This window comes from Nannospalax galili, unplaced genomic scaffold (assembly GCF_000622305.1).
Source record: "Nannospalax galili isolate Female #2095 unplaced genomic scaffold, S.galili_v1.0 scaffold511, whole genome shotgun sequence".
Lineage (NCBI taxonomy): Eukaryota > Metazoa > Chordata > Mammalia > Rodentia > Spalacidae > Nannospalax > Nannospalax galili.
The window spans coordinates 2,074,038-2,100,588 of NW_008331831.1; the positions used below are offsets into that span (position 1 = coordinate 2,074,038).

At 38.9% G+C, this 26,551-nt stretch overlaps 1 protein-coding gene and 1 long non-coding RNA gene across 7 annotated transcripts in view; one reads left to right on the top strand and one right to left on the bottom strand.

Annotated features, from left to right (window-relative positions):
* Positions 1 to 26,498, bottom strand: part of Rock1 (Rho associated coiled-coil containing protein kinase 1) — a 155,306-nt gene extending 128,808 nt beyond the window's left edge. Inside the window, exon 1 of one of the 3 annotated variants that reach the window (XM_008826963.2) lies at positions 25,467 to 26,498. In XM_008826963.2, the coding sequence (XP_008825185.2) occupies positions 25,467 to 25,559 (93 nt within the window). In that variant the 5' untranslated portion in view covers positions 25,560 to 26,498. The remainder of the gene's footprint in view (positions 1 to 25,466) is intronic. The other 2 variants (XM_017796569.2, XM_029560558.1) reach the window with 2 other exon arrangements.
* Positions 26,084 to 26,551, top strand: part of LOC103728978 — a 52,085-nt gene continuing 51,617 nt past the window's right edge. For all 4 annotated transcript variants that reach the window (XR_003848512.1, XR_003848514.1, XR_003848513.1 and 1 more), the window contains exon 1: positions 26,084 to 26,220. This is a non-coding gene — a long non-coding RNA (uncharacterized LOC103728978). The remainder of the gene's footprint in view (positions 26,221 to 26,551) is intronic.

Consider the following 26,551-nt stretch of genomic DNA (forward strand, 5'->3'; position numbering starts at 1 on the left):
TATACATACTGATGACAAACACATGAAAAGATATTCAACATTAATATTAAGAAAAATACAAAATCACTGTATTACTACATGCCCTTTAGAATACGGAAAAAGTTCTAATAACGATTCAAAGAATCTTCATACAAATGGGAATGTAAAATGGTAGGAAAAGAGTTTTATAGACAATGAAAACACTCTATTATAAAAACCAGTACAAGCTGGGCATGGTGGCGCATGCCTTTAATCCCAGCACTCAGAAGGCAGAGGCAGGTGGGTCTCTGTGAGTTCAAGGCCAGCCTGGTCTACATAGTTGAGTTCTAGGCCAGCTGGGGCTATAGAGAGACCCTGTCTCAAAAAGACACTCCCCCACACAAAACCAGTACAAGCACATTGTTGTAGCAGCTTAATCTGTATCAGCTGAAGAGTGGAAAACACAAAAATAACCTTCAATAAAGACTAAACAAACTGTACAATAGTACTTTATAATAAAAAGTAACAAATTTCCAATACATGTACTCTATAATAAAAAGAAACATGCAGCTACCTAGATGAACCTAAGAGACCTTTTGAGTGAAAAAAGTAATACACAGTACGACTGCACTTTAGTTAGTATTCTTACAACAGAATTTTAGAGATGGTAAATATGACTGCCATGGGTTAGGTCATGAAAACTCGGAGTATGACTCTACAAGGGTAAACCAGGGAGAGCTTGTGATGATGGAACAGCTCTGTATCTACTTTAGTGATAGTTATCCAAATCTACACATGAAAAACTAGCACAGAACCATGACAATAAGTTGAATCAATTATAACTTTTTGATTTTCATACTGTGCTATAGTTACATAAGATGAAACCACTGGGATCAACTGGGTAAAAGCTGGTACTGTTTTTAAAATTTCCTGTGGATTTGCATTCATTTCCAAACAAAAAAATAAAAAATAAAAAAGGACAGGTGCAAATGTAAAAATGACACATGGGTTGGAATTACCTGATGTTCTATAACGTTCTAAATATGTTCCTCAAGATTTTTAAAGTAACTAATATTAAAATGCTCAAAAAACAAAAAAAGTAAGCACTCTTGAAAAGAGTGAAATATAAGAGAGTCTATACAATCAAGAGAAGAATCCAGAAGCCCTCACAATAATCCAAATAAAAACTAATAATTCATAAATTCAATAACTTCACAGAAATAAACACTTGAAGATATATCACAGAAATTACCCAATCTTAACAACAAAGAGAAAAAGTGATATTGTTAATAAACAAAGGTCCAAAGACACCATAATGGGGAACATCTATGTAGTAAGAGACCCAGAAAGAGAAGAGACATTGCAGGAAAAATATTTCAAGAAATAAAGGTTAAAATGTCCCACATTTGCTGAAAGACATTAAGCCTAGTGACTATAAGCTTTAGCAAAAAATATTTTGCTAAAGACAAAAATATCGTTGAGGACAATCAAAAGAGAGACCGAATTAGTAACTGTAGAGTTCTCATTAGAAATTATGTGAACCATCTCAAAGAAATGAGTCATTTTTTTAAATGTCAAAAGAAAAAAAAAGCAGTTCATGATTATCTCCTGAAAATATTTTTAAGAAACATCAATGTTTTCCTTTATGAATAAAGACAGAAACATTCTAAAATGAATAAAAGAAAGTATGAGGATATATGATCAGCTGACCTGCAAAGGGAAAAGTACTCCTAAAGAACATTCTTCAGGGCTGGCATGATGGCTCAGTGGTTAAAGGCACCTTACCATGAAGTCTAACAGCCAGGGTTTGAAAGACCTGAGTTTGATCTCCTGGACCCACACGATGGAGTCAGAACCGACTCCTGAAAATTGTTCTCTGACCTTCACACGCATGACATGGCACTTGCATGCCACACACTGATGCATGCACACACAAATACACAAAAAATAAATTAATAAAATATAAAATTTTTTTAAAAGAAAGTACTTCAGGGGCTGGAGAGATGGTTCAATGGTTAAGAGCACTGGCTGCTCCTGCAGAAAACCTGGGTTCAGTTCCCAGCACTCCAGTTCCAGAGGATCCAATGCCCTCTTTTGGCCTCTGTGGCATGCACATGGTGCATATGCATATATACAGGTAAAGCACTAAAGTAAAAATAATTTTTAAAAAGGAAGCTCTCCAGATAGAAGGGAAATGACAGAAGGAAACTGGAACATGGGGTGAAGAACAGAATTGGCATGGTCTTCTGTGTTATTTGAAACAAGTTTGATACCTGAGAGTAAAAATTGTAACATCTGATTAGTTCTCTAGAATATATAAAATAACTGTAACATGGAAGATAAAGTGACCTTTAGAGTGGTACAGTTAGATTTTAAATGGATGTGAAAAGTTAAATATGTATATTGAAATTCCTAGAGCAGCAATCAAAATAGAGAAACAAAAGCTTAATCCAAAAGCATTCGATAAGATAAAAATGGAACACTAATAAGTATTCAAAACTCAAATGAAGATAAGAGAAAATTGGAAAATTCAAAAGCAGCACAAAAGAAATAATAAAACGTGAGACTTAAAAACCAATGTATCAATAATTACATTAAATAATTACATTACATTAAAAAACTGAAGAACAGTCTTTAAAGAAATTTTTTAGCTATATTTATTTTCATTTATGTATATGCTTTGCCTGCTTGTAAGTGCACCATGTGCATGCTATGTCCACAGAGGCTAGAAGAGGGACTTGGATCTCCTGGAATGGGAGTTACGGACGGTTATTAGCCACCAAGTAGGTGCTGGGAACCAAACCCCCGTCTTCAGCAAGAACAGCCTGTGCTCTTAACCTCTGGGCCATCCCTCCAGTCCAAGAACAGTTTTAACATGCTGATAAAAAACAAGAGCTTGTCATCAGAATGGATTCTGGCACATTCTAAATATGTTCCTCAAGATTTGTAATATTGGAAACTTAATCCTCAGTGGAATGTTGGTAACTGGATCTCTTCGTACGTGTTTAGATCACAAAAGCTTCTCCACACATGCATAAAGTCACAGTAAGGGGCTTCATACAAGAATGTGGAGCCTTTTTAGCCCTTCTAGGATCTGCCATGTGGGAACACAGCACTCCTGCATTCTGCGGGATGTAGACAGACCCTCATCAAACAACTGAACCTGCTGGCATCTTGCTCTTGGTCATCCTAACCTCCAGATCCTCCAGAGAGTAAGTTACCATTCTTTTATGCTTCTGTTATAGAAGCACAAAATTCCTACTGTAGGCTAATCTAAATAACATTTTTAGTAAAACTCTTTTGGGGCTACAGATATAGCTCAGTGAGCACTAACCTTGTATACACAAGGCCTTGGGTTCAATTCTCAACACCACACAAACAAACAAAAAGTAAACACAAGCCAGGAATATGGCTCAAACAGTAAAGACACTTGCTGCCAAGCCTGACCTGAGAATGATTCCTGGAGCCCACAGGGAGAAGGAAAGAACAGACTTCCCTAAGTTGTACACACACACACACACACACACACACACACACACACACACACAAGAGCACACTCATGCTGCCCCATCCCCCCCAAACAATAATATAACTTTTTAAGTAAATACATTTTTCCCACTGGGCCTTTTATTTTACAGATCCATCTTTGCTCCTACTCTTTTCATGTGTGTGTGTGTGTGTGTGTGTGTGTGTGTGTGTGTGTTTTGGGAACTGAACCCAGGTCCTCACACATGCTAAGCAAGCAAGCACTCTACCACTAAGCTAAACCCTCTCCTCTATCAATCTTTCTTTAGTGTCTAGCTTAATAGAAAACAGAAGGAGCTAGGCATGGTGTGCATGTTTTTAATTCCAGCCCTTGGAAGGCAGACACAGGCAGATCTCTCTTAGTTCCAGGCCAGGGCAACATACATAGTAAGATCCTGGGGTTTGTATTTATTTGGGGGGTGTGGGGGGTATAGAAAGACAGAGACAGAGACAGAGAGAGAGAAAATAGGACTCTCGGTATCTATTTTTGCATCTAACCTGTTGCAATACATGGTCTTGGCTTGAACTTCACATATGTACATAGTTAGAAAAAGAAGAGTATTTTAATAACCTTTCCCGGTAATTTGAAATTCTCTGCTACTATATCAAACTTTGACAAGTGGCATTTCCTTTACTTTTTGTTTTGTTTTTTTGAGACAGGGTCTCACTATGGCCTGAACTCTGTATGTAGACTGTCCTAGTTTGTTTCTCCATTGCTGTGACAAAACACTCTGACCAATACCAACATGGGGAGGAAAGAGTCTATTCAGCTTATATCTCCCGGTACATCAGGGAGCCCAACGTAGGAATTCAGGGCAGGAACCTGGAGGCAGGAGCTGGAGCACAGGCCATGGAGGAATGCTGCTTACTGGCTTGCTCCCCTTATCCCCTACTCAGCCTACCTTCTTTTTTTTTTTTTGGTCCTTTTGAGACAGGGTTTCTTTGTAGGCCCAACTGTCCTGGAACTCTCTATGTAGACCAAGCTGGCCTTGAACTCACAGAGATCCACCCGCCTCCGCCTCCTGAGGGCTGGGATTAAAGGCGTCCTCCACCATGCAACACAGGCCCACCTGCCTAGGGATGGCACCACCCACCATGGGCTGGGCCCTCCCACATCACTCAACAATCAAGAAGATGCCCCACAGACATGGCCACAGGCCAGTCCAATAAAGGCAATTCCCCAGTTGAGGCTCCCTCAACCCAGGTATGTCAAGTTGACACTAAAGCTATCCAGCACACAGACCATCCCAGGCTGGCCTTGATCTCAGAGTGATCCATTTGCCTCAGCCTTCCTGAGCTGGGATTAATGCAAGCCACTACGCCCAGACTACATTTCTTTTCTAAAGAGATATATTTTATTTTTATTTCATGTGTATGAGTGTTTTGCTGCATATATGTAAATGTACCACATCTGTACCTAGTGTCCACCGAAGATTAGAAGAGGACGTCAGAGCTCTAGAACTGGAGTTACAAATGACTGTGAGTCTCCACATGGGTACTGGAAACCAAATTCCAGTCTTCTGTAAAAGCAGCAAGTGCTCTAAACCACTAAGCTCCAGTCTCAAGTAGTTGTTTTTTTGTTTTGAGACAGGTCTCCCTGTAGCCCTAGCTGGCCAGGAATTCACTATGTAGACAAGGCTAGCTTTGATCTCACACAGATCTGCCTGCCTCTGCCTCTAGAGTGTTGTGATTAAAAGTGTGCTAGCATACCCAATTAAATAGTATTTCTTGAAAGCTAGATGTAAGGACTGAACTGTATCAGTCAACTTTTTCCACTCAGTATGCAACGATGAAATTCCTGTTCCATCTTGTATTTTGAATGGATCCTTTTATTCAGAAATGATTTTATAACATCATGTATTTGTCACAAAATACTGACTCACTGAATTATGTAGCTCTTAAAATGTTAGTACTTTATCACACAATAAAAAAATTGTATTTATCGGTGTCATCTCCAATTTCACCTGGGAAAAACCTTTAGGCATCAAGAAGCTGTCAAGCTTATGGTAGCAGATAAAAGCTCAAAATCTTAATTTTCACCTAAAAGCTCTAATTTTATCATTGTTCACCATACTTTAAGATCCAGTCAACCAAGGTGTTCCCAAGGGACACATACACACAAATAAGCCGGTACATAGACACATTCTTCATATTCAAAGGCAATGATATTAATTATAACAAATAAATGTTTGGGTCTATCTTAGAACCATTTATCTCTTCATCAAATATCTATCTTTTCCTTATATTTTAGTAACCCCTAAAAGTTCCCTTGCACCCCTTTTCAGTGAATCTTTTTTCCCATTTTAAGGCCCTGATAAATGTTCATTCAGTGCAGGATAGTAAATTCTTCACCAAATAAACTCTTCACCAAATAACGTCTTCCCGAAGTCATTCCCTATCTTATTTCACCCAAATTTGGTAAAATGTAACTATTGTCTACTTGTGAATAATATGCATGATGGTGTCATTAATCATCACTCCTAACTATGCATCATCATGCTTCAAGCTTCACAGCTTGCTTAGACTGCCTATCAACACTCACTTTCCAGACATGGCAAACCCAACAAATACATATTTTAGTAGGCAGTTATTTTTGTGTTTGTGTGTGTACACACACTGGTGTAACTCCCACCCGCAATCTGGATGTGTAAAGATCTATTTGCCTCACCCATAAATTAACTGGAGGACTGTCGATGCCTGTATTTATCACAAAACAGACACCTAGGGTAGCCATATCATCCTCAATTTGAATTTTCAGGATGAAAAATTGGCACAATACCTCTTTAGCAAAAAATAACACAAAAGACATGACACCCGTCACTAATAGAGAAGCAAATGATGCCAACAACCACAGCAAGGAAAACCCCCATTCAGTATGGATTCACTCAAAAGCTAGTGATGGCAGATTTCGCAAACCCACAGTCCAGAAGCCAAGTTCTGCAGAAAGCAGAATTAATTCCTATGGATAATCAGATTCTTTGCAAACACCCACATTCCAATCTCTGCTTGTTCCTACATCCAATTCCTAGTAATGGAAGCAACCCTGAACCATTTGGAACACAAAATACAAACTGAGTAGTTGAGTGCCTGAGCACGTTCTTCCAATTCTATTCAAAATACCCATAATAGACATTCTCCAGGTTACCCGAATGACAAGATGGTTATTGGCAGTGTCCACACCCAAAGTCTTATCTACTTGAAATTTCCCTATCTGTAGAACAGCTTCACTGAACCTCTAGTTCCTTAATTTTGGAACTCAGCCCCCACATCAGGGAAATAAGCTTATGTCTTCCTCTTTGAGGAACACAGAAAGGCACAAAAAAATCCTTCCTAGGGGCAACTTCTGCAGTAAGTTAAGGCAATGGAGGCAGCACATATATCCACATTCCAGGTACACATGGTTTTCAGGGTCATTTAAGTAGACAAGTTGCGCATGGCCCATGTCTCTTCTCCACTAGATTCACTCCTCATCTCTCCAGCTGCTCCATGGGCAGCACAGTTCCACTGCAGGTTCAAAGATCTCACCTTTCTCATTTGGCCAAAGTACTTTTTCCAAAATTTTTAAAAATTTATTTTTATTTGTGTATGTGTGCCTGTCATGGTATATGTGTGGAGATTAAAGGATAACTTTTGAGAGTCAGCTCTCTTTCTATTGTGGACTCTGGGAATTGAACTCAGGTCATCAGGTTTTACTTTTACCCACTGAGCCATCTTGCCAGTCCCATATCTGCTCAAATCCATGACCACCATCAAATGTGACAGGACTTACCTTCACAACCCTGTCAATAAAGAGTTAAGATCATCCCCTACTATCTCACATCTCACCTTGCCAATCCATTCTTTCAGACATCTGTATTTTCATTTTCTTTATTCTTCATTTGTTTTATTTTGTGTAAAAAATATTCTCCCATAAACATTACAAAACCACTTATCTTTGTGGCACATTAAACTCAATATTCTTCCCATTTTACTATATACTAAATACCAGCAAGTATGCCACTTACTATTTGCTGTCAGGCAATTCATTTATCTTTTCTGAAGTTTAATTGTATTCATAAAGTGGCAAGAATTATCTATTTCACTTAGTCCATAAAAACTGTTGTAAAACTTAGGTAATCAATGTGCTGAATCATAAAAATGAGTATTACAGGCTTTTGATTCCTCATCAAAGTTTGGAAACATGAGGGAAAACAGTTATATATTATCTTTATATGTCCCTTGTAGTTTTAAAATATGTCATTTCTACAACACAGTCACAATTTAAATAAATTACTAATTATACCCAATCTCCTAACATAATGTCAATCTTTGTCAGAAAAACAAGCAAAAGACATCTTCTGATAATCTAGTAACTCAACAAATAAGTATTTACTGAAAACTTACAATGGGCCAGGCATTGCTCTAAGAATCAGTGAACAAGAAAATCAGATACCTGCTCAGATACAGTAGCTCAGAAGCCCAAGGTCCATTTAAATAGTCTACATTTGTTTTCATTTGGGAAAAAATTAATCTAGGAGTTCCTAATCTCTTGAATCTATGAAAATATCTTCTCTTATAGAAACTATTCTTTTACAGCTTTTTCACATAAACAATACCTTCATAATTTATTAAATAAATAGCAAGCTGGGTTAGCTAGATGGCTCAGTGGGGTAAGGGCACTTCCTGCCAAGCCTAACAACCTAAGCTTGATCTCTAGGCCCACACGGTAGAGAGAGAAAGCTGACTCTGAAAGTTATCCTTTGATTTCCACATGTGTGCCCAGACAAGCAGGCAGGCAGAGAGACAATGAAAAAGAATAAATGCTAATTTTCAAAAGCAAAACATTAAAAAGTCATGTTCTTTTTTTAAAGATTTATTTTTACATTATGTGTATGAGTGTTTTATTGCATGTATGGAAGTGCATCACATGTGCATGGTCTCCAAGGAGGCCAGAAGAGGGTGTCAGATCCCCTGGAACTGGAATTACAGATGATTGTGAGCCTCCATGCGGGTGCTGGGAACAGAACTTGGATCCTCTGCAAGAGCAACAAGTGCTCTTAAGTGCTAAGTTCCAAGAAGCACTTTTCTTATGACAGGCAAAGGAATAAGGAACTGAAGAAATATAATAAAATCAGATCTACAGGCTGGCAAGGTGGCTCAGCAGACAAAGGTGCTTACAGCCAAGTCTAACAACCTGAGTTCAATCCCTGGAACCTACATGATGAAGCAGAAGAATGGATTCCCACCAACCTGTCCTGTGATCTCCACAAGCCCACTCACACACATACACAAGCACATGCAAAAGAAATTTTATATCAGGTCTATCGACTTTATTTGGATTCTGCATCAAATCTGATTCTCCACCAAAACAAAATAATACAGCCATACCTACCAAGCAAAACAAAATAAAATTCAGCAAATGCAAGAAAATGCTAATGCTCCCTGATAAGAGCCTGGAGATTAACTACTTCTCTCTTCTAAGTAGAGAAAAATGTTTAAAATGGGAGGCAAGACTTTTTCCATTCATTCCTACTAATTTATTTTGATTTCCTCCAGGCAGCTTCTCAAAAGAGGTACAGGACACATAAGGTCTAGCAGCAATTTTCCCTCAAATCTGACTAATATAATACTTAAGCCCTACTGAGAACACAAATTCCAGTATACTACCTCTATCAACTCTAATTCTCATATGATAGTTCTCATGTGGTTGATCAATAAACAAGTATTTGGAAATCTTTCACTGTGTCACCTGTGGTGGTTTGAATGAAAAATGTCGCCCACAGGCTCAAGTATGTGAACACTTGGCTCCAGTTGGTGGTGCTGTTTGTGGAGGTTTAAAAGCTGTGACCTTGCTGGAGGAAGCACATCACTGTGGGCAGGCTTTGAGAGTTCATAGCCTTGCCCTGCTTCCAGCTTGCTCATTCTGCTTCCTGCCAGCTCTTGAAGATGTGAGTTCTTAGCTTTCTGCTCTGATTGTCTCCTGCCATGCCTCCCCCACCATGATGGACTCTTATCCCTCTAGAATTGTAAGCCAAATAAACTCTTCCTTCTCTAAGTTGCTTTGACAATGGTGTTTTATCACAGCAACAGAAAAGTAACTAATACATATCCAAAGACAATTACATCACCGCAATAAAGCAACATTAAAGATCCCAGTGGTAGTCTTAAATTTACAGTCCTTGGCAATGAATTTGAAACTTATTCTAATGTGAGAAAATTTAATGAGTTTTTTAAAAAGTCAATTAAAAAAAAAAAGGAATAAGCTATCACTACTTCAGAGTCCCTTAGATGGGTCTCTTAAAGAAGTGTTTGGGACTGCCCAGCACAATTCTTTTCCTTAATACATGAACTCTAATTTCCATACTTCCCTATGAAATTCTACTATGGAATGGTGTAAGCTGGCTCACCCTTCAATGCTGAAAATGGAGCATCCCTAAGCTCATTAGAACATTATGCTTCTGACCACTGTGAATGTTTCAGATATTGGCACATGATCTGAATTGGCCAGAACAGTTAGAAACTCTACCAGAAGGAGTTGTCTACATGTGAAAGACAAGAGCAAAAAAAGTAAAACTAGAAAACCAGCTGCCAGTCGCATCATTTGCTCTAAAACAAGGTATTACTGAAAGTGAAATCTACCTGTGAATTATTCAAGAGGCAGTATGTTGTTTATTGTTTAAGCAAATGTGGTTTGAATTTTTAATCCTTTCCAGACAGAGTCCCAGTGATAGATATTCTTTATGATAGGCCCATAGTCTTCAAGTCACCAAACTTCAGTGGTTATTGTGTAACTGCTATAAAACTGGAGAGGAAGAGAATGAGCTAAACGTTATCACTAGAAGAATAAACCTATTGTTTTCACTAAGATAACTATCTAAAACTATAAAAGCTATGTGAGGTTAATAACTTGTACTCAGAAAGACTGTAGATGGTATGGGAGATGCATCTAAGTTGGTTACTGCCAAAGGCCCGTCAGCAACCTGGAACCACAGGATAGACTCCCACAGGTGAAAACCTTTGCAGCTGGGCCAGATGAATTCAGGGTATGCTGCTATGAAAAAATGTCAAAAGTTTATCTCTTGTTATTCTCATCACCAACCTATACAGTACATCATTAGCTCCATGTTGTAGACTGGGGAAACTGTAGTTCAGGTGACTTATTCGTGATCAAAGAATGCACAGTGAACATCTATGTATGGTTATTGTCTGCCTTGTTCCACTGCTGTCATTTTTCCCAGAAACAATTTGTCCATTCCCATAGTTTTCATGTGATCCAGCCGTCTGTACCACAATAGATTAGTTAAGAGGTAGGCACCTAATATAACCTAACAATCTTTTCCTACAGAGACCTAGATTTGACATTAAAAGATTTGAGGCTAGTAGCCAAAGCTAAAGCTGTTTAGATATGAAGCTCTGGTGTTCTGGGCAGCCATATCGTCACATGTGACTAAACCCAGTCTACTGATAGACAGAATGATGCTAATAAAGAAAGAATGCGAGAACAGAAAGAGAGCTACGGACTCATCACCTTTTATCAGATCAATTTTCCCTGAACCCCTAATTCATTTTGCATGCAAAAACTTAAGGTGTGTCCATCATTTACAAATTAGAAAGTCCAAACTAATTCAAAGGGAGAAAGAAAGAAAACAGGAGAATGTGAGGGCAGGGAGGATATTTTCAACAATATACAGATATAATAAAGATATTAATAGAACACTGATATTCAGAATTTAGATGAGACCTCAAAGAATTCTCAACATAGCTAAAATTAGGTTTGAATCACACAAGATGTATTATAAATACTATAGGAGTTCAAGAAAGAAGAGTATTACACGGTTGATATATGTTAAGACTGTGAAGATGAGAAAACTGGTAAATGAGATATGGGGGAGAACACAAGGCAAGAAAAAGATGAGCCTTGAAATACGTAAACAAAACAGGAAAACCCAGATGAAATACTACAGAAAGCAAGATAGTCTACCCAGAGAACGGTATGTCTTGGGGAATGGTGGAAATTAAGACGAAGCAGGTAGGTAGGCTGAGACCACATAACAGAAAAGGTTAGAATTAACTGGCAAACTACGGCTAGCCTATTATTATTATTATTCCAAGAGGGCAGAGTCAAAATTTGGATTTGGACATGGGAAGCAATAACAGAAAGCAAAGACCAGATTCGAGGGACATTTAAGATAAAATATCCTGCTGGCATGGTAGTGCATCTCTTTAATTTCCAGCATTTGAGAGGCAGAGGCAGAGGCAGGTAGATCTCTGTGACTTTCAGGCTAGCCTGGTCAACATAGTTCCAGACCAGCCAGGGCTACACAGTGAGATCCTGTCTCCAACCAACCAACCAACCAACCAACCATCCTGTTTTACTTTCCTCCTAACTTTTCAGGTTAGTATTTTTTACCTGTGATGGAACTTTCATCACATCTATATGATAGAAGTAAAGTCAGGGGGAAAGCAATAAGTTATTAACGCCTATTAACATATGTAACTGACACTGCAGGTAAATTACTTCATTCTATGGAAAAATTAAAACCTATGAAGTGGTGTTGCACTCCTGTAACCCCACCCCTCAGGAGGCAGAGACAGGTGGATCTCTGTGAATTGGAGGCATGTGCTATCACGCCCAGCTAGAAAAATTATACTTAGTTGAAGATGATGTGTTTGAATCTTAACACACTTAAGAAATGTGTCAGAAGTCAGAAGGCTAGTAAGTATCTAACCCAGGATGGGTTCAAATCCAGTCCTAATACAGACTTCATGCTCTTAACCGCTAACCTCACTGCCTCTCTAACTACCAACCTACTAACCTACTAGAACTGAACAAAGGAAAAATAAGGATTTAGGGTAGATGATAAAAACTGGAGAAACAATTCCTTTGTTCTCCTGACACAGAAGTAATAAAATACAGCAATCACTGAAAGAAAAAAAAATAGAATCATGTATGTGAAGCAATGCCTTGATAAGACTAGTGTAGTTATTTTCTCCCATCCAGGCACTACTCTCCTTACATTCAGGCCTGACTCTCCTTAGCTCTCTGAGATCAGATGAGGTTGGGCACATTCAGGGTGGTAAGATCAAAGTCAGTTACTTTTCTCATTGTTGTGATAAAATATATTCTAAAATGCAACTTTCAGGATAAGGGAATTGTTGTGGCTCACAGTTTGAGAGGGTACAGCCCACCATGGCTCTGTCTGGACACATGGCAACAGTGGCAGCAATCAGGAAGCAAAGAGCTCTGGTAGGAAGTGGAACACCTATAACCATCAAGTGCCTGAACTATATAGCCTTAGGTCTGCCAAATAGGCCCCATGCCCAACATGTTTTACAACATTCCCAAAATGTGCCACTAGCTGGGGATCAAATGTTCAAACACACAGCATTTCACATATAAATCTTAACAGTCTTAAATAAAGTCATATCTGAAGGAGTTAACTTGGAGATAGTTTCAACCAGGGAATTTTATATTCTGCGTAATCCTAACATTCAGAGAGAAAGGATATTACAGCTTTTCAATTTACAATCCAGAGGGAAAATAGAATTTAAGCTTTAGATTTCTCAGTCAACTTTTCCTTGACTATACAACACCCACATTCTTGGAAATCAGAGTACACATGAACTCTCCTAGGTAAGCAAGTACTTGATGCTACAGTTCTGCTTACGTTATTTAATTCTAACAACAGTATAAAGTAGGTATCAGTATTCCAACTCAGAAATGGGGTAACTAGATATAATAATGCTTAATAAATTGTTAAAGCATCAAGGGCTAGAAAAGCCCTAATAGCCAGGAGTGGTAGTATAGGTCTGTAATCCCAACCCTTGGAAGGGAGAAGAAAGAAGATCAGAAGTTCAAAATCACCCTCAGCTACACAGCAAATGCAAGGTCACACTGAGCTACTTAAAACCCGTCTAATTTTGTTTAGAAGCCCTACTATGTGGCTAGAGAGATGGCTCTGTGATTAGGAGCACTGGCTGCTCTTACAGAGGACCTGGGTTTAGTTCCCAGAACCCACATGGTAGCTAATGACCATACATAACAGCAGCTGCAGAGAATCCAATGCCCTCTTTTGGCTCTGCAGGTATTGCACACATGTGGTGCACTTACATACATGCAGGCAAAACACTCATACACATAAAAAATAATTTTTAAAAGCCCTACTGCATAATAATAGCTGAAAAAAAACAGAGCCACACAACCTTGATAACTGGCATAGTGTGATACTAAATTACAGTTTAGAAATAATCCCAAGTACATACAGAAATGCAATACATAAAGAAAGTTTTATCAGAAACCAAGACAAGCACTTTAAAATAAAGGCTTATGGGGCTGGAGAGATGGCTCAGTGGTTAAGAACACTGACTGTTCTTGCAGAAGACCCGGGTTCAAATCCCAGCACCCACATGGCAGCTAACAACTGTCTATAACTCCAGTCCCAGGGGATCCGACAGCCTCTTCTGACCTCCGAGGGCATTGCACACCACGGGTGCACTTACCTACATGCAGGCAATACAGGCATACACATAAAACAAGAATAATAAATAAAATTTAAAATAAAATAAAATAGAGCCTTATAAGCTGGGTGTAGTGATGGCATGCCTTTATTCCCAGCACTCAGGAGGCAGAGGCAGGCAGGTGAATCTGTGAGATGGAGGCCAGCCTGGTCAGGGCCAGCTGTGACAGATAAGAGAGACCCTATCTTAAAAATAAATAAATAAGGCCGTATGTAGTCCCAGTGCTCTAGGAGGCAGAGACAGGTGGATCTCTGTGAGTTTGAGGCCAGCTTGGTCTATATAGTAAGTTCCAGGCCAGCTGTAGCTACAGGGAGACCCTGTCTCAAAAAGACCAAATGAATAATTAACAAACAAGCAAACAGGTATATGGAGCTAGCAGTTGTCTGGGTATTGATAAAATTCTATGTATCTTAAAATTATTCCAAAAGGATCAAAGATCTAAATGTAAAATTCTAAAAAGAAATATTGAAAGAAACTTTTAATAAATCCCTATATAATTTAGATGTGGAGGAAAAAAGCCTATAACTCAAAATCTTGAAATAAGAGACTGATCATTCAGGCTGGAGAGATAGCTGAGCAGTTAAGAGCACTGACTGCTCTTGCAGAGGACCTGGGTTCAAGTTCCAGCACCCACATAGCAGCTAACAACTGTCTGTAATTCCAGTTCCAGGGGCTCTGATAACCTCTTCTGACCTCTGTGGGCATAGCATGACACAGATGCACCTACCTACATGCTGGCAATACACCCATACACATTAAATAAAAATAAATATTTAAAAAGAGACTGATTATTAAAAAATATTTTAAAATTATCTGTCAAATAAAATGTACAAGTAAAATCAGTCACAGAATAAATTGCAAAAATATTTCTCTTTTACCACAGAAAAGAGGCTAAGATTCTGAAAAAGAGATCCTTAAAATGCAGCAGAAAAATTATAAAGCTAGACAAAAATACGTGCAAAGTTCACAGATCATAAAAAGATGGACCATAAAAATATAAAAAGCTTTTTAATCTCACTTATAAGAAAAGTAGAAATTAAAATTACACTAATATACCACTTCTTACCTACTAAAATTCTGAAGTTTTAAATGGACTTGGTGAGAAGAGCAAATAATCTCATTTACTGTGTGAATATAAAATAGCATCATTCCTAAAAAACAGAAACCCCTGAAATAATGAACAAAATTATATATGCCTATATGCCTTTGACCCCACCATTCACTTCCAGGACAACTCTACAGAGCTGAGACTAAACCACTCCTTATGCTCTAACATGCAAAAGAAATCATCTGAGGGGGAAGGAGATAGATGCTCAGCTGTCACATCAAAGGAAGCAGCGTTATTCTTGCAGCATTCATTCTCATTTAAGCCTTCCACTATAAACAGATTTCATTTAAGCCTTCCACTATAAACAGATTTCATTTAAGCCTTCCACTATAAACAGATATACTTGATATTGAATTTATAGCATCAGAATAGAAAATATGATGTATTTTATCCATGTCAATAAAAAAAGAATGATCTGTTCTTGTTCTACCGAGAATTTGAAATTGGAAGTCAAACACCCTTTGTATTCCAAAATAGAATTTCAAAGCATTTTTTAACTCTGATTTAAACTGTTAGGAAGTTTGGAGCTATTGGTTAATTTATCTTGCAATACACTGTTTAATATAGCACGGCATAAATTATGCAAGTTGTCAATGGATGAGTGATCAATTAATAGCTCTACCAGTTAACTGATTTATTTTTAAGTTACAAAAACCGAAACAAGTTAAGTAAAAAACACTGGCAAAATGATGACCTGACTTATATATACAATGTTACTAACAGCAACAGCTTCTAAACAACACAAGTATCCACTGATATGAGACTGAAAAAAACAGTATTAACACTCAAAAAATGGGGCACTATACAGCTACAGAAAGAGTGAGGAAAATCTTGACTCTGGGGTTTGGTATAAGGTATTTTTTTTATGTCAGAAAAGGGTAGAAATATGAATGTAAAGTTACATGCATATATGTAGCATATGTGTATTTGTCTTTATTTTTCAGAAGAAATGGAATAATTTTTAAAAGTATAAAAATAGGAAAGAAAAAAATCAGGATGGAGATGACATAGATAGAGGTAAGAATCTTGAACATATTTTTAACAATTTTCACTGAGGGAAGTGGAGGTTAAAAAAAAAAAAAAAGAAGGAATTTCTAAATATTCAAAAATACCTGTTCCTATTGAAACCTGTCAGCCCTTTTCCTTAACACTACCTTCCCAGCTACTCTCTTCCCTTGTCCCCTCAGGCCCAGAGCAGCAGCAGCTCCTTTCCTATAGTTATTAGTCGGAAGAACATTGCACCACCACCTCACAGAAGGGTTTCCTTCTGTCTACACTTCTGTAAACAGTCCTTTTCTTAAACTTCCTAAAAACACGCAGTTTAGCTGTGCCAAGTCTATCACAGCAAGGTTCCAAATACCTTCTTCTGCTAAGCAGCAATTAAAAGCTGAAGCACTCATTCTGCCTATCATGATCTTTATTTCAAGGTAAACAAACACGCCTAGAGAGTGAAAAGTCCTCCTCTCAACAGAATTACTTGATAAATATATGAAAGAAATAATAAAATTATAAAACTGTTACTTTGCCGTCCTAATAATATAACCGATTCAGTTAAAAGACTTTTTGTAACTGAATCATCTGGAGTCATTAGCTATAAAAGTCAAAGTTACTACAGACTGTTGCCACCCAAACACAACAACCACAGCATTACTAAAGATAGACCAACCAGACATCATATGCTTATTGCTATGATAGAAAACAAAACATTTATGAAGTAGTTCACAAAAAAAGTTCAAAATAGTTATATATAACAAGCTTCCAGATTTATCAATTTACACAGAAAATACAGTGGGTAGAGGAAAAGTCCCAAAGGTGAAGAAGGTCTAATAATGCTGCCCCGTCTCTTCAACAAGACATGAGAGGACAGGTGAGAAGCTGAGGTAAGGAGATCTACATTTAAAAGATTTAAAAGACAAAAAATTAAAAAAAAAAAAAACTAGTTTAGATACTCGGAAATGTGAATGTAAACTGGAAATTAATGATATCAAAGTACTTAATTTTGTTAGACATGACAAATGGTCATTGTGGTTATAAGAAAATGTCCTTTGTTTTGAGAGATGTATATTAAAGCATGTTAAAGATGAAATGACAGTCTGGAATTGAATATATTTGGTAAGAAAAGGGGTGAATGAATTTATGAGTGAAGTATCACAAAATCTGGAGAAGTGCAGACTTTAAGCAACAAGGATTCACACTCTTACTGTTGTATGTTTTATAATTTTTCACTATAAAGTTACCAAACCAAACAAGATAGTTTTTTTTCCCCCACTTTAAGTACTGTTTTCAAGCTTGAGTGTTTCTAAAAATCCAATGTGAATCCAATGAAGAATCCTAGGCTTCATGAAGAATCCTAGGACTCATCCAAGAATTTCTGATTTTGTTTGTCTAGGCAGAGGCCCAGGATCCATTTTTAAACAAGTTCCTCAAGTGAATCTGATACAGACAATCTACAGACTCATATCTGAAAATTATACAGACAGCTTTACCACAAGTCTTTAAATGTATTTCAAACCTTAAAGGAAAAGCATGATCACATCTTACCTCCCCTTCAAGCCTTACCCCACCCCTACCTTAGTGTGATAGGCATTTAGTTAATACCTATGTTTGCTTTAACTCACTATGGTGTCTGCATTGCCTATCAGTGCCTAGCATGCATAAATATTTGTTAAATAAATAACAAATAAATATTTGTTAAATGAATAACAGCAAAAAGAAAAAGGAGTTAACATGACGCACTATTTCAAAATTAGTTTCAGACAGCATCTAAAAAAAAAATTCAAGCTGGGCGTGGTGGTGCACACCTTTAGTCCCAGCACTCGGGAGGCAGAGGCAGGTGAATCTCTGTGAGTTCAAGGCCAGGCCTGGTCTACACAGTGAGTTCCAGGACAGCTGGGGCTACACAGTAAGTTCCAGGACAGGTGGGGCTACAAGGAGACCCTGTCTCAAAAAGACCAAAAAAAAATTCAATCTCTTGCCAAAAGTTGTTATAGGAAGATTAGTGCAGGTTAGCCAACCTTTCAAAACACAACAGACGATAACCTCTTATTTTTCTACATCAGACTTTAGACATTAATTTGAATACCTAGCCTCCTACTAATTGTTCAGCAATTATAAAAATGTGTTCTGTATTTCACAATCCCAAACAGAGAAGGCATATGTATCAGGAAAATAAATAACATGCACATATTTTGTTTGCTTGTTTTTTTTTTTGTTGTTTTTTTTGAGACAGCGTCTCTTGTAGACCATGCTGACCCTGAACTCCTAATGTAGCTGAGGATGACCTTGAACCCCTGATCCGCCTACTTTTATCTCCTAAGTGTTGGGACTACTGCACCACCTATGCAGAGCTTACACATATTTTAATGGATATAAAAATAAGTGTCTTGCTGGGCATGGTGGCACACGCCTTTAATCCCAGCACTTGGGAGGCAGAGGCAGGCGGATCTTTGTGAGTTTGAAGCCAGCCTGGTCTACATAGTGAGTTCCAGGACAGCTGGGGCTACAGGGAGACCCTGTCTCAAAAAGACAAAAAAAAAAAAAAAAAGTATCTTAATCATTTTTTTCTGTTCAAAAAGCACAAATCTCTACAGTTATAAAAATAAGTCATAAAATTAAAAAACAAGTGCCAAATACAATTAAAATTAGTTTAGGAACTAGTTCCAAAAATAGCACAAACCAAAGATAGCTCCTATTCTCGTATATCTACCCCAATAACATTTAACTTTTTTGAAAAAAATTTTTATTTTATGTGTATGAGTGTTTTACCTGCATGTATGTAAGTGTACCATGTGCATGCAATACCCAAGGAAGCCAAGAGAGGGCATCAGATAACCTGAAACTGGAGTTACAGATAGTTGTGAGCTGCCCCACAGGGGTGCTGGGAACCAAACTCGGGTCCTCTGGAAGAGCAACAAGCACTGTTAACTATTAAGCCATCTTTCTAGCCCTGAATTTTATTTCTTAAAAAATAAACCAACAACAACCTTTAAAAGTTTCTTGAAATATAATAAAGAATTTTTAGATATAAAAGACATCAATTAACTATTTGATTCAACTCTTCTCCCTTCTATAAATGAGAAAACAGACAAGAAAAAAGTTAGCTGGTCACAAATAGAGTTAATAAATAGCTAAACAAGGTTATGAGGATTCTCTGAATCTTCAGTCCAGTATTCTTTTTACTGTATCATGCATATTTTTTTAAATTCCCATTATGAATTACAGTACTATGTATTCATCTTCTCAAATTTTTTTCAATGTTTTAATTTTGTGTATGTGCGGGCAGGTGTACTCACGCATGTACCTATGAAGATCAGAGGCCTTTTTCTGCTTCTACCACGTGGGTTCCAGGGATGGAACTCAGGTTATTTGGCTTGGTGGCAAGTACCTTTATCTGTTGAGCCATCTCACTGGCCCCAGCTCATCTTCTTACACATAATAAATGTGTACAGCACTGTTGTACTGTGGTCTTCAATTAAACAAATGGTCCTTTTTTGTTAATTTGGGGAAAGGAAAAAGGTGATAGTGTATTATCTTCAATAACAGAGCCCCATATGAACATTTTCCGATATGGAGACTTTTCTGTCATTATCATAATAAAATCTGTAGTTTTTACTATCCATACACCAAAATTTATAATCATGAGCTCAAACTAAACTGTAAAGTTACAGTCTTATCTAAAACAATTTAAATTTTGTATATAGTTTCTTCTTCTGTATTAAGAACATTTCTGACTCAGATTAATGAATGAATTCCAATTCATGTCTCAGCTGCTTCTGTGAGCCAGCTCTCATATACCCATAGGGTTCTTGCAGTGCAAGAAGGCCTATTTACAGAAGACACAAATTGAAAGAGAACATGATAACTAAATCTCAACAAATCAACTCCCAACTGCCTTTCATATCAACCTAAACCCTTGGCAGAAAGTAGGTACTTTATAAATCCTAAGAAGCTGGAGACATAGCTCGGTGGTAGAGCATGCCATGAATTTCCAAGTCCTGGGTTCAACCTCCAGAACTGAAAAATAAGACTAAGTGAACAGTCTTCAAAAAACCCCTCCCCTAATTGAATCCATCTAAATGTCTGCATTTCCAATCATAATTGGTTTAGATGTTTCAACAAAGCACATTTGGACTATAGTCTGACGTATTAGGTAAATTACTCTGCACTTAAAAAAGGCAATATACAGCCAGGCGTGGTGGTGCACGTCTTTAATCCCAGCACTAGGGAGGCAGAGGCAGGCGGATCTCTGTGAGTTCAAGGCCAGCTTGGTCTACATAGTGAGCTCCAGGACAGCTGGGACTACAACCCTGTCTCAAAAAAGAGAGAAAAAAAAAAAAAAGCACTATACCAATTAATACTACAAACATGATAATTATGGTTACTATCAAATTTTGGTTACTAAACACCATATGCCATAACTTCCTTTTTTATATTATTTAAATCTTATAACACTCTAGTATAATAATCTCTTCTCCATTTTCTTGAAGCTAAAATAAACTTTCAGGAGATTAAAATAACTTGTTTAGAATCCTCCAGCTCATACATGACAAAGCCTAGAATTGAATCCACATTAAGATCCTAAAGAAACATTCACTAAATGAGTTAATGGAGTAGACTACTTTGTTTGGTGGATTTTGTTTTGTTTATTTTATTTATTTATTTATTTTGGTCTTTTTGAGACAGGGTCTCCCTGTAGCCCCAGCTGTCTTGGAACTCACTATGTAGACCAGGCTGGCCTTGAACTCACAGAGATCCACCTGCCTCTGCCTCCCGAGTGCTGGGATTAAAGGCAAGTGCTGGGATTAAAGGCGTTCACCACCACGTCCAGCATAAGACCCCATTTCTTTTAAAAAAAAGGTTAAGGAAAAGTTTACTTCAAACCAATCAGATGTCCAACTGATATTGGTAAAACCCATTACCTTGCAAATTCTGAGCACTAGTAAGCATATAGCATTGAGGTCCAAAGCCTTAATGACCTCAAGTCTTTTCATTCGACCAATAGTAGCATAATCCCAAATGTGATTAATTCAGCTGGCAGGGCATGGAGATTATGCAGCAATAATCTAGATTCTAAAATATGTAATAAATCAAATGTGTAGACTAGTATTGCCCAAACACTTCATAAGAAAATTTTCAGCTTAGTGACTGACAGAGATAGCAGTGAGAAATCTGAGTGACGACATCCAAGTAGGGGTGCCTAGAAGGCAACTGGATATTTAAAATTTAAAACAAAACAAAAAATGGCCAGATGTATGTGGTGCATGCCTTTAATCCTAGCAGAGAGAGGAAGATCTCTGTGAGTTACAGGTCAGCTGGTGCTGCTGGGAGACCCAGTCTCAAAAAGACAAAAAATTATGAAAATAATAAAATAATAGAGCCAGTGAGATGGCTCAGTGAATAAAGGTGCTTGCCTGGCAACCTTGATTTTGACCCCCCCTGAACCCACATAAAAATAGAAAAAAACAACTCCAGAAAGTTGTCCTCTGACCTCCACATACACCATGGCAAGCACATGCCTGCCCACCCTCATGCATCTCACTTACACACACACACAAACACACCACACACACACTGATAAATAGTAAAAATGATTTGTGTTATGATAGAGTGACTGACGACTGAAGCTGCAAAAATGGATGAATTATCCATTACATCACAAGTCAAACACTAAGGCAAACAGAAAAGGACTGCAATGAAAAGATGAAAAACAACTAGTTCAAGATGCTACAGAAAAGAAAATTTTAAGGAAGAAAACATCAGCATCCAAATCTTCATTTTACATCTGCCTTCCGAAACATTCTGAAAAACTGACTAATGAGTAGTATATACAAATGGACAGCAGTGTTAGACTTTAGTAATTATGAATTATGGTTCCCTTCCCTTCCATCCACCTACTCATGTTACACAAACAATGAAAAGAAAGTCATAGTCTTAAAGAAAAGATTGGACAGTCACTTAGCAGGGTCCCTTCTACGTATACTATTTTATAATTGCTAACATTTATTATTATATTATTGTCCCATCCAAAAAGTGTTTTAAGGGTAAAGTTAGATTTATCAGAAAACTGCTGTGAAACCAAAAGGCTTGAGAACTTTGATACTAAAGAATGGATCTAGTAAAAGAAGCAAATAACTTGACAACTGATTTTGTGAGATTAAAAAAAATATAGAATGCAAGTACTGCATATGGCACATAACCTATACATAATAAATATCAGTTAAGTCCGCAAATGTTAAAATAATCTAGAGAGGGATTAGAGATGGCTCAGCAGTTAAGAGCACTGGCTGCTCCTGCAGAGGACCCAGGTTTGGCTCCCAGCACCCACACTGGGGGCTCACAACAGTCTGCAACCCCAGCTCCAGGGGTTCTAACACCATCTTCTGTCCTTCGCAGACAGGCACAGACAGATGGTGCACATACAGATAAGCAGGCACACACATATATATATATACACATAAGTAAAAATAAATCTAAAAATAATAATAATCTAAAAAGAAAGGCACCCAGGTGAAAGGGGTATTATACCTCCAAATCTAAGAGGTCCAAAGTCCAGACAGAATAAGAACAGACTCACTGAAAAAAATGTAGTGACCTGATGAGTCATTGTGAATGGGACAATGAGTGAATGAATGAATCAATGAATGACTGCTCAATGGTAAACATAAAATACCGTACCAAGAGAATTCATTCTAGACACTATAAAAACGGAATGAGAATTTGCTTGCAAAGAAAATTTCAATTTTTAAAGTTCAAAGTGATGTGATAATAAAATTTCAATAGCCATTTTCAATAAAAAGTTATGGAATTCAACAAAAAAGGGATCAAGATTATAAGATTACAGAGGAAAAAGTAATCAAATCTGTCCATTCACTTTTCTTTTTCAACATGTTCTTTCAGAAGTGCTCCAAAATACCTGGCTGTCTTAACTCTGAAGAACTGGACTGCTTACCTCTTTGCGCTCCCTCTTTGATCGACCTTCATCTTTCACCCTTGGCTTTCTCACTAGGTTGCTCCTTTTTTATTAGATCAGTTTCAATTTGTACCTCTATGCAAACCACTATCTTTAATTATAAGCTTAGTTCCACATCTCCAATAATCTACAGGCCCCTTCGGCCCCTTCTTCGGTCATCCCACTACTTTCTCAAATACAACAAATCTTAAGATTGATTATCTATTCTACCCAAACAATTTCCAAATCTATTTTCAAACTTTTCACTGTAGCCCAGGCTCCACATTTTAGGGTCATCCGACTAATGCCTCTCTCTTTGGCTCCCTCTTCTCCTTCTAAACCCTCCTTAATCAAGTTCCATCAATTCTTCCTTCCTCATTTTCATGTCCTAATTTGGGGTTCCAATCATGTCTGGACTATTACAGTAATTTAAAAACTCGCCAGCCTTACTTTTCTCCCAGTCTTTCTCCATACTAACGAACCTTGCACGTAACTACCACATTCATCCTATGACTGTCCTAAACTTCTAAGCTTGGCATTCAAATCCTCCAAATCTAACCCAATCAATACATCCTTCCAATTTTATCTGCTCTTTCCCTGAACATGTCACAGCCAGTCATGGTTGCATCCACCCTCTATGTTATCCTCAACTCAGTAGCCTATTCATCATAAAGCATACTTTGGCTCTCTCAACATCAATTTCTTCCCTTCAATTTCTTTGAGATATAGATAGGTAGATAGATTAGACTGATAGATGATAGATACTATTGGTATCTACGATGATAGATATGATTGGTAGGTAAATTAGATTGATAGATGATAAACAATCATTTGGAATTTATCACTTATTTTCTCAGTCTGTAACCTGTTTTACTTTGCTTCTTTGTGTATGTATGAGGTTGTTTTCCCATACAGATCTGGTCTCTCAAAAGACCAAATTTTCCTTTTTTCCTTGCACTTTCTACAACTCTATAAATCCCGCGAGGAGGAAAAACAAAGCTCCTAAACCTTCCTCGTAACACACTACTACTTCACAGAATAAGGGGATCAAAACTCAAAACAGGGCTGGAGGACTAGCTCAGTGGTGGAGTGCTTGCTTTGCCAAGTACAAGGCCCTGTCAATAGGCAGGACCATGAATAATAACAACAATAAAATCTAAGACACAACTAGAATACTGAAAGGCAAATAAAAGGTAAAACACACTGGTAATTCAAATTCCATTCCTATCATTCGATAAAATATTTTAAATGTATTCAGTATCAACCTTTTATCTCTCAACATGAAGAGCATCCATAATGTGAGACACTTCAAAACACTCTAGCCACAATACTCTTATTTCACAGTCAATATGCTTAGAATAATTTTGAAAGCTTTGGGGAGAAAATCTGCACATTCAAACTGTACAGAGATATTTAGAACTGAAATCCATGCTAATTTTATTCTACAGAATTTCCTGATTCAAAACGAGATTTTAAAATGCTATCTCTCTGAATGATATTATTCTATTCTCTTAATTCTCCGAACTGTGTATATCTAAAGTTAATTCTTTAAAGGCCCTATAAAATCATGCCCCTAAAGACATTTCCTAAAACACGATTTTAGAGATCATGCGGTTTCGTGTGAACTGAAATATTAGTAATTGACGGCTTTTAGCTGTTAGTAAAATAAAAGAAATTCACAATTTGCAACTCTAAGTATTGGTGGTAGTCAAACAGCATCATTTACAGATAACTGTATTTGCTATCAATCACTGAAAGACTTTTGAGGTAGGATTTTGGCTCTTCATGACTTAAGGACTTTAGAATGTTTAACAAAGTGCAACACCACCAAAAAGGACAATTGGAACGTGTTAGGTACTTTTGCTAATAATGTTTTTCAAAGTCTAACCTTGTGATGGCCTATGAGCAGTTATCCTGGGGGGTTTACATTTAATAGTTCAGCAAAAAGTTCCTTTTGCCTCAAGACACCTAAAACTTTTTTATCTCAAAAATCACTTCCTATCAATTCTGCATTATCACTTCCAAGACCAAAATGCAAACCCCTAGGAATTAATTCTGTGCCTAGAAAATAGTCTTCGCTCTTACTGTCAAATGGATCGGGAAGATTAAAACTAAGATCATGGTTCAGCAAACAATTCACTATAAAGTTTGGCGTGTTCACTTTTTAACGATGCCTGCAAGAGCAGTTTCTATCTATGTCCTGACTGGTGAGATGAGTCAAAACTAAAAGTTCAGTGCAGTTAGCAGAGAACCAGTCATACCGTAAAAAGGGCCTGAATCATGAGGTTTAGGGATGCTCCCAAGTTCTTCGCAAAAGAGGACTCTGGCACCTTCCCAGGACCATATTATGCACACCTGAGAGCCTTTTGCAGCTAACCAGACAGAAAACCAAGGGACTCAAGACAATCCAAAGAGAACCGTGACACTCACCAACAAACAATCCGAATTCACTTCCGATTTGGGATCCCGCAGCAGGTTGTCGATTTTTTCAAACCGAGTCTCAAAACTGTCCCCAGTCGACATGTTGCTACCCCTGTGACAATACCTTCGTACCAGCACCGGGAGCGGAAAGCAAGTTCACCCAACTTCCTCCGCGGTGGGTTCGCAGGCGCCGGGCAGAGGAGCCGGAACCTCAGGGTCACCAGGTGCGCCCGGTTCCCCCTCCTCTCCGTCACTGAGGGGACCTCCGCTCTCCAGACCCCGGGCTGGGGATGACAGCGACCCGCAGCCGCCCGGACGCCCAAAGTCGCATCCCACCCGGCAGCCCCTCCCGGCAGCCGGCAGCGCCGTCGCCAGCAGCCTCGTAGCTCCGCCGAGGCGCCTCAGCCTAGCGGGCCCCGGCAGCCTGCGCCATGGAAGGGCCCCCCGGCCCGCGGTGGGCAGCACAGGGAGAGGGCACGCGGCAGGGTGGAGACTCCCTCGGGGCGGCCGCGGAGGGCGCGGAGGAAAGGCGCAAGCGGAGGGCGGGTGAGGAGCTGCGCCAGCTGCCGCCGCCTGGGCCGCTGCTGGGGCCCCGGCTCGCTGAGGCGCTGGAGGCGGGCTAGCCCCGCATGCCTGCTTCCGCTCGGCCCGGCCCGCCGCACCGCTCTGTCCCGGCTGAGAGCTGGTCCCCGCCGCACCGAATCACTCTCCCATTCTGTCCGGTCGCTCTTGGGGCTGCTGCCGCGGACTCCGGCGGCGCAGGGTGAGGTCGCTGGTCCGAGGGAGACTTGGGAAAGGACAGGGCTGGAGAGCGGGCCGGGGAGGAAGACAGTAGTCAGGTCCCGGCGGCTGCGACGGAGAAGCGTCTGGGAGGGGCTGCGGTCCCGGCTGGGAAAAGGGCGAGTCGCGGCGGCGAATGCCTAGGGGGTGGGGCGAGGGGGGCCAAGAGGGACTAATATGTCCGCCTTCCTGTTCAAACAAACGGAGACCGCCGGCCTGGACTGCGCATGCGGGGCGCGGGCGTTCGGAAGGGGAACCAGCGGGGCCTTCGCGCCTGCGCACGCTGGCGCCTCTCAGGGCGGGGGCTGTCCGGG